Source organism: Zea mays, chromosome 2, assembly GCF_902167145.1.
Source record: "Zea mays cultivar B73 chromosome 2, Zm-B73-REFERENCE-NAM-5.0, whole genome shotgun sequence".
Classification (NCBI taxonomy): domain Eukaryota; kingdom Viridiplantae; phylum Streptophyta; class Magnoliopsida; order Poales; family Poaceae; genus Zea; species Zea mays.
The window spans coordinates 241,508,701-241,517,357 of record NC_050097.1 but is presented as its reverse complement, the minus strand read 5'-3'; the positions used below and the strand labels follow the sequence as shown (position 1 = coordinate 241,517,357).

The window sequence follows — 8,657 nt, the reverse complement described above, 5'->3', positions numbered from 1 at the left end:
CATACCTATATTACCCATGCTCTCCTAATCACTTATTAAAAAAAAAAGAGAGACTCTTGATTTTGAACTAATTAGAAACTGAAAGCTAAATTGCAAACCACTCTTCCTATATCCTCTTTCTTACTAATCTCGAGGACGAGATTATTTTTAAGGGGGGTAGGATTTGTAACACCCAAATTCTGAATTTGGAATTGGTAGAAGAAATCTGAACAAAGTATCATTAGAAGATAAGAAAAAGATGGGAAGAGAATTTTTTTTTTCTTTTAAAAGAAACCATTTATACATCCCATGAAATAAATAACAAGGAGAATAAAACTTACATTAGTAATAATAAAATAGTATGGTTTATATTCACCCTTGGATTTCAATTGATACATTTGAAAAATCTGAAAACTAAAATAGAAGTATAAATTTGAATTTGGAATAGAAAATAGAAAATAAAAGAGAAGGGATATAAAACAAAAATATAAATAATATATATATAAATAAATATATTCAGAATTAATATCCCTAACTTCACAAAAATAAAGTTGAAATGATGAGCCATAGAAGTTTGAATTTAAGTTTGAATTCAAATTGGATTTGAAAATGGAGAAAAGAAAATAGAAAATAAAAAGAAAAAGAATAAAAAAACCTTCATGGGCCGGCTAGATTCATTTCGGCCCACCTAAGGATCCCTTACACGCGCGCAGCCCACTCCAAATCCTGGCGCCGACACGGAGGGCCCACGGGTCAGCCACCAGCGGTCGCTCGCTTCACGCCGGTCGCTTACGGGCGGGTCCCACGTGCGGCCTCTCACGCGCGCGTTCGCCTGCCTCTCCCTCTCTCTGGTCCGCGGGGCCCGCTTTGTCAGCCGTCGTCTTCACGGACTCCGCGGCCGAGCTCAACAGAAACGCGCGCGACTTCCTCGCCGTGGTTGCCGCAACGGCGCTACTTCCGCCCGGATTCTTCGGCCGTTGCCGGGAATATAAATATGTGCCGCCACCCCATACTCCTTCATCCTAAGCCGACACCGAAAGACCACGCGCGCCGCGGTAGTGTTTCGCCGACCTCCGCGCCATCGCCGTCGACTCCGCTTTATATCGCCGATTGGTGGCCGGTGCGGTGTCGTGTCCGTTCATCGGCGCCTGGGGATTGTTGGCGCGAAGTATTGCGCTCGGCCGACCACCCAAGCGCCCTGGATTTCTCACCGGAGTACACGCTCCGCCGCGGATCCGCACACCGCCGTGGGCAGTGACCTTGCCGCCGTGAAACAAGGTAATTTACCACCCGCACGCTTCCGTCATGTCCTTCACATGGTTTAGCGATGGTCAATTTTGGGATTCGGGCTCGGGAGCGTCGAGCGACGCGCGGCGGCGACCAGCTCCGCCGTGGAGATGCCTCGGCGGCGCTCCCCGTTGAGCTAAGGTTGGGGGCGATCCTCGGACCGTCGGATGGCGCGTGGACGGTCCCGATTAGATCGGGGCGTACCCCTTCGTCATTTTAAATCCGAGCCGTCGAACTTCAATCGTGTGGTTCGGGGTAGTTTGGATCGTGGGCATTCGTGGACCGTGGATCTCTAATCGTACGGTGGTCGTTGCGTACCGGTTCGTTTTATGGGTGATCTAATCTGGGCGGTTGGCGCGCGATCGGACGACCCAGATCACATCATACCCCCTTCGCGGGTCATTTTGTTAAAGAGTCCTCGGGTTTCCGGGAAATAAACCCGCCGTCCACCTATTACTATTCACTGTGTCACGGAAAACTTACTCCGTGGCCCCTGAGTTTTCTGGAATTTGACGCCCAGTCCCGAGTGTATTAAAAACAGAGAAATTAATATTAGAAATTCATTTTTAATACAAAAACAAATCTAGAAACTTGTAAAATGCATAGAAAATTCATTTTAGCTCCAAATTGAGTCATTCCAATTCCTAAAATTTTGTAATAATATTCTCTATCATTTAGAATCACTGTTTTGACATGAACTCTGTTAGGAAATAAATTTATCATGTAATCCTATTATAATCACCTTAAATCTTAGGAAATTCATAACTTGAATTCTATAACTCAAAAATTAATAATTCTTTTTCCTGTGATCTTATTTTAATATGTAGATTATTAATATGTATTTTGGCATACATGTTTGGTGTAATGTTAATTTTGCCTATACACTGTTTGTTTGTATTGCTACGACTAGTGCGAGGTCACGTATCACCTGAAGATCATCCTGGTACCTGGAATCTCAAGGCCCAGGCAAGTTGTGCCCTTGATCACTTCCTTTTACCCACTCATGTTCTGATTAATCATAATGATCTGCATAGGTTAATTTTGATGGGACCCAATAGGTTACCCCAGTTTGACTATCTTTATACCTTGATTACCACTGGACTTTTTGGGTAGTACCTGCTATTGCTTTATGTGGTTTTGGGTATGGAGATACACTATTCATGATTACACTTTTTATTATCTGTTTATTATTTACTGTTCATGATAAGATCATTATGTTAATTGGAACATGGAGAACCACCCGGGAAAACAGTGCTACCACAAGGGTTTATGGACGCCCTTGGCTGACTAATTAGGAAAGCTAGTGGAGGACTACCTTACCCGAAAGGGGCAAGGGCAGTAGGGGAGTGGTCAGTGTAGGGAGGCCCTCGGGAGGATTTTGCTGTGATGGCGGTCCTGCAAGGGATTCCTGGGGAGGCCCTCGGGAGGATTTCGCTGTGATGGCGGTCCTGCAAGGGATTCCTGGGGAGGCCCTCGGGAGGATTTTGCTGTGATGGCGGTCCTGCAAGGGATTCCTGCATTGGAGCTTCCTATAAACTGTAGCGGGTTTTCTGAAGCTAGTGGAACTTTGTAAAGGCCTCGTAGTGTTACCCTGCCTCGCCTCCTCGGTAGAGGTGTATGGGAAGTCGCGATCCCTTGGCAGATGGGTAACATGACTTGTGGGTAAAGATGCGCAACCTCTGCAGAGTGTAAAACTGGTATACTAGCCGTGCTCACGGTCATGAGCAGCTCGGACACTCACATGATTAAATTATGGAACTTAAACTCAATTTGTCATATGCATTGCATCGCAGGTGAGTTTGTTACTTTTGATCTACTACTTAATTGGGCTGGTATTTACTTATACTTAGTAATTGCTAATAAAATTTTGACCAACTTTAAAAGCAATGCTCAGCTCTAACCATCCTCTTTGGTAAGCCTTACACTTCACGTGAGCTCCCACCTTGGGCGAGTTCATGCACATTATTCCCCACAACTTGTTGAGCGATGAACGTATGTGAGCTCACTCTTGCTGTCTCACACCCCCCCCCCCCCCCACAGGTCAAGAGCAGGTACCACAGGAGGAGGCGCATGGAGGATGCTGTGATGACTTCGTGAGAGGTCTAGGCCGTCGTCTCCCAGTCAACTTTGGGTTGCTGGACCGTTGTCTCCTTATAATGTAAATATTTATTTTGTATAGAACTCCTGTTATATATAAAGATGTGACATTCGATCCTGTGCCACTATACATCATATGTGTGAGACTTGGTCCCAGCACACCTGGTGATTATGTTTACGCCCGGGCTTTGGACCCCTAAAACCCGGGTGTTACAGCTGGCCTGGCGCATCGGACACTATTCGGTGCACCACCGGATAGTCCGGTGTGCCAAGCCGAGCTGGACTTCGGTTGTACTCAGCCAAGTCTTTTCTTCTTTTCTCTGTTTCTAGCACTTAGACAATATATGTTAGTACTCAAAACAATGTACTAAGTCTAGAAACGTACCTTGTTACATGATTTGCACTTCTTGCTTGTTTGGCACATAATCAACTCACTTAATATGTGTTAGACACTTAATCACCAAAACATTATAGAAATGGCCCAAGGGCATATTTCCCTTTCAGATTGTTCTTGCGTTGGAGTGATGAGCCAGACATCCAGTGATGTATGGCCTTGCCATAATGCCATGCACGATGTGCGTCGTGTGCCAATGCCCCTCCAAGCTTTCTATTGGGGGTTCCTTGTTCTGTTGGGAGTTTGGGACGATGGAGGAATAGGAGGCCAAGAGAGTTTCTGCTAATTTGTGACAGATCATGCAGGAATAGGACGCTCCATGCGAACTGCAAAGCAGAAGCAGCGAAGGTGAAGCTGTGATTTGTGAAGCAGACAAAGAGTGAAGGTGAAACGTGTGCTATTGTTTGCTTTGAGTTTGATTTGAAGTTTTGATTTGATTATTTATTTGGTAGTAATCTCATGTTTATAGGAATAAGATGGACACATTTCTCATCAAGAACCAGAAGAAAGATGCTTCTAATTCTAAAACAATTAGGACAAATGAGAGCCGTGTAGAACAAAAGAGACCATGTATTGAGCTAGATATGAATGATATAGTTGCAGATCCTGGCCTTAGAGGGCCTTTTTCTGCTATGAACATTATCAAGATTGAAAGAAGAAACAAAATGGGTGATGAATAGATGAATAACAACATGCTATGCTATATTGAGCGGGATATGTTTGTGTAGATATTCAAGATGAAAAGATTTTGAAGCATTTTCAAGGCTTAAGAACTCGAAAAATAAATTTACCTCGCAACATCAACTCATGAATGGTATGTGCAAGATTATTGTATTTCTAGAATTCGTATCGACTTATTTTTGGACTACATATTTGTTGAATGTTTAAATTATATCTTGCTTCTTGTGTCATATTAAACATCAATTATATTTTTTTGTTTGGTTTAAAAAAATTTATAGCCTTAACTTAATAGCTCCCTCTTGAATCAATCTTAGATCCGCCACTCCACGTAGCCTAGGACAGCAGCCTTGCCGGCAGGTGCGAAGCGTAAAGTAAAAGTTTGTTAATATATGTCTTAAATTTGTCATGTATTTCTTTTAAAATTCTATACTTCCTTTTATATTTGATAAAGTGTACAGCAGGTTTATTTTTGAGCTGGCTTCGCCCCTGCTTGCCGGAGCCACACCATCATTCGGCAAACTCACCATCTGCATACTGCATTGGGTCGCCAGACTCATGCACGGCGAGTACTTTGAGATGTCCACCGTGCCTGTAAAGTTAAAGACAGAAAAACGAGACGGTAAAGAAATATATAGCGAAAGGGAATTAATCCAAGCATATACTCGAACGGACGTACTTACGTGCAGTCAAACAGTAAAATTAAAGGCTCAAAGCGCAATGCATGTGCGGTACAAGTACACATACAGAAGTACCACCTCGCCTGGCAGGCAAGGAATAAAGAAGAAGCTGTTGGTGGCGTGCGGTGCGCCTGAGCGAGATGCTATGGATTTGTGGGGCGGCGGCCATTGCTTTGCTCCAATGATCCTCAGTTCTGTAGCTCGGCAACAATCAGATAGACGTACGATCATGGATCCACGGAGCGCCCCTACCTGGGCATGCCCCAGCGTCGCCGTGGCGGCCTTCTACGGCACCATGGGCCGGCGGATATGGCTGGGGAACGCCATGCTCCTCGCGAGCGCGGCCATGACAGGAGTCATGGTGGGGGTAGGCGGCGGCTCCGGCCGCCACCGCCACCGCCACCGCCTCGCCCGCCTCGTCTTCCTCGGAGCCAACACGCTGTTCCTGCCCGTCGTCTCCTACGTCGTCTCCACGCTCCGCGACAGCGCCAACGACTACGTCAACAAAGAGGACGGCACGACCCTGGCGGCGCTGTGCCACTCGGTGTTCCACCCGTGCATGGTCATCACGTGGGCGTTCCTCGTCCAGATGGCGGCCACCAGCGCCGCCTCCGCCGCCGGCAGCAGAGAAGTCGAAGGCCGGACGAAGGCGGCGGGCCCGCCCTGGGAGCTGCTCGTCAAGGCCGTCTGGACCTTCTACCTCGGCGCCAGCATCACCAACAAGCGCTTCTTCCGCGGCCTCTTCCGCGTCTCCCCCAGCGCCAACCACGGGCCGCTCACGCTCATCTGCTCCAAGGTCATGTTCGCGCCTTTCCTCCTCATCTGTGCCAAGATCTGGATCAAGTGCTACTCGTTCCGGAAGGCGCGGAAGTCCTTCGCGCTGGGGCGCAACCCTGGCCTTGTTTTCGGGTACATGGAGGAGCTACAGCGAGTGAGAAGAAGCCAGCGGCAGCGTGGTGGGACGACGACGACAGCCGTAGGTGATGGTGATCAGGACGCGGTACTTCCTCCTCCTCTCCTGGTCATGGGAGAAGACAGCAAGCCGGTGAAGAAGCGGCCTCGGGGGTACGTGTTCAGCGACGCATGGACAATGCCCACTGACGGCGGCAGCACTGCTGGCTTGGTGACCCTCGACAGAGTGTGGGAGCTGGACAGCGTGGCTCCGACGTCCAAAGACCTATGCCTGTCCTTCGCGTTGTTCAAGCTGCTGAGATGCCGGTTCGCGAGGTACGATGACGACATCGCTGACGTCGTCGGCCGCGGCGGCGCAACGGGGCACGACGAGCCTTTATGGACGAGCCTGCTGCTGAAGGACGACGATGGCGATGAGCAACACGGCAGCAGGGTGTTCAGGGTGATCGCTGACGAGCTCTCGTTCGTCCACGACTACTACAACTCGTCCCTACCGACGTCGTATGCTAAGTGCTGGCTACCAGCCGTGAGCGTGCTCGTCTCGCTCATGAGCATCGGCTACTGCGCCGTGGCCGCGTACTTCATCGCCGCGTTTGCGGGCGAGGTGCACAGGCGCGGCCGCGGGCAGATCAACTGCGAGTTCTGGTGCAGCGGCGGGCCAACCGAGCCGGTGAGCCGGCTGCGGAAGAAAGAGTTCGGGAGCCTGTACTTCGACGTGCTGCCGGAGTTCCTGCTGCTGGTCCTGGTCGTAATCGCTGAGGCGAGGGACATCGCTTCCTACGCCTGCTCCAACTGGACCAAAGTGGCCATCATATGCCACCACGTGAGACGTGAACAAGAAGCAAGACCTCGCCGCCGACGATGGTTTGCTCTGCTTCTCTTGCGGTGCAGGTGCCAGAAGGTCGTGAGCAGCTGCTGGGAGGAGAAGATGGGGCAGTGCTCGGTACTGCTGGCGCTTCGCCCAACGGCGGCCGCGGGAGCGAACTTCCTTGGCCGTCTCAGTCGTCGCGTGTTCCGTCACCTGCCAGACGAGAAGGTGAAGGTCGAGGTGCCAGCAGCGGTGAAGGCTTGCGTCGTGGACGCGCTAACAAGAGCCACGACGACGGCCGCGCGCCAGGTAGGCGTGGGCGGCGGCGCGGCGTCCCTGCAGCGAAGCCAGGCCGGAAAGGGTTTCCTCTGGGCGTGCAACGGCAGGACGATGAGTACAGCCGACGTGATGCTTACATGGCACATCGCCACCTGCGTCTTCGAGGTGAGGCACCCTTGCTGCCGCTGGGAGGATACAGATACAGAGCAGGGTTCTTCTTCCCCGCGGGTAGTAGTTCCGGTCGTCGAGCATAGGAGCGCCGCCACTCATCTGTCACGGTACTGCGCGTACCTCATGACCTGGGCCCCGGAGCTTCTCCCTGACGAGGTCGCATGGACCAAGAGCTTGTATGAAGCTGTCAAGGAGGATGCTGAGCGTGTCCTCGACGCCGCCCGTGCCGCCAGCGCCGCCCCGGCCCCGCCGTTGATGATGCCTGACGATGAGTACCAGGATCTGGTGGCGTTGCTTAGCGAGAGGTCCAGTCATGTGGTAGTGAAGAATGGCGCGAGGCTCGGAAGGCAGCTGGTGGAGTTGGTCGAGGGCGAGGAGACAGCGTGGGCAATCCTAGCAGGGTTCTGGGCGGAGATGATCCTGTACGTGGCGCCATCCAACAATCTCAAAGGACACAGAAAGGCCATCGCCCGTGGTGGAGAGCTCGTCACTCTCCTCTGGGCGCTGCTCTTCCATGCTGGCATACATACTAGGCCTGCTAGTGGGGTTGGTGTTTAAGGCATGTACAACGAACTCAGTGTATTTAAGGCACCTACATGATTCTCTACATGTACTGTGTCTTAATTGTATTTATAATTTAGAGACCCATTATTATATCATACAATTTCTTAGATATCTCTTGTACTTGAACTAGGTTGTACATGCCCCTTAATGTGAAGTTGCTATGGAGTGCAAAGTCTGCCAATCAAACCTGCATATTGCCTAGGTTGTGTTTGATTCAGCATTCTGAACATGTTTTAGCTTTTCTACAGGTTCTTAAAAAACAAAGCTTATTTTATAGTACACATTTTAAAAGCAGCTTGGACTATATTTTATACTTATCTAAGTTTATTATATTAATAAACACATGTGCCAAATAGAAACAAAAATAGGATTAAAAATAATTACTTTCTCTGGTATCCTATTAGTTATAGTTTTGGACAAGGTTTGAGTCAAACTTATAAAATTTTAAACACGAATAATTGTTTTATTTTTTAGTTTTAAAACATAATGTTTATATTTATCTATTTATTTATCTTTAAAAGTACTTTTATAAAAATATGAATGTATTAAAATTTAATTCGTATTTAACTAAAAATATTGGTCAGTGTTATATTTTGGGGACTGTATCGGTGTCCTAAATAATAATTAATAGGAAACCAGAGGGCAGCTTGTTCGTTTGGATTTGTACCGATTTTTAATGCTTTTTACAATGTTTTGCTGTAGCATCAGTTTAAACAACGGGATTTAATTAGAAACGAGCAACATTGGAACTTGCTACCTGCAGTCCTCCACGGCCGCCGCCGCCGCAAAGTACACACTAGACACTACA

The 8,657-nt window shown here is 48.5% G+C and overlaps 1 protein-coding gene across 1 annotated transcript; it reads left to right on the top strand.

Annotated features, from left to right (window-relative positions):
• The first annotated feature begins 5,221 nt into the window (after positions 1–5,221).
• On the top strand, positions 5,222–7,975 carry LOC103648310 (putative DUF594 domain containing family protein). The gene has a single exon (XM_008672803.3). The coding sequence runs from the start codon at positions 5,261–5,263 to the stop codon at positions 7,841–7,843; it is 2,583 nt and encodes an 860-aa protein (XP_008671025.1). The 5' UTR covers positions 5,222–5,260; the 3' UTR covers positions 7,844–7,975.
• Positions 7,976–8,657: the final 682 nt, after the last annotated feature.

What these genes read in the sequence shown, in the direction of transcription:
- LOC103648310 (XM_008672803.3), top strand. Translation starts at nt 5,261, where the DNA reads ATGGATTTGTGGGGCGGCGGCCATTGCTTTGCTCCAATGATCCTCAGT.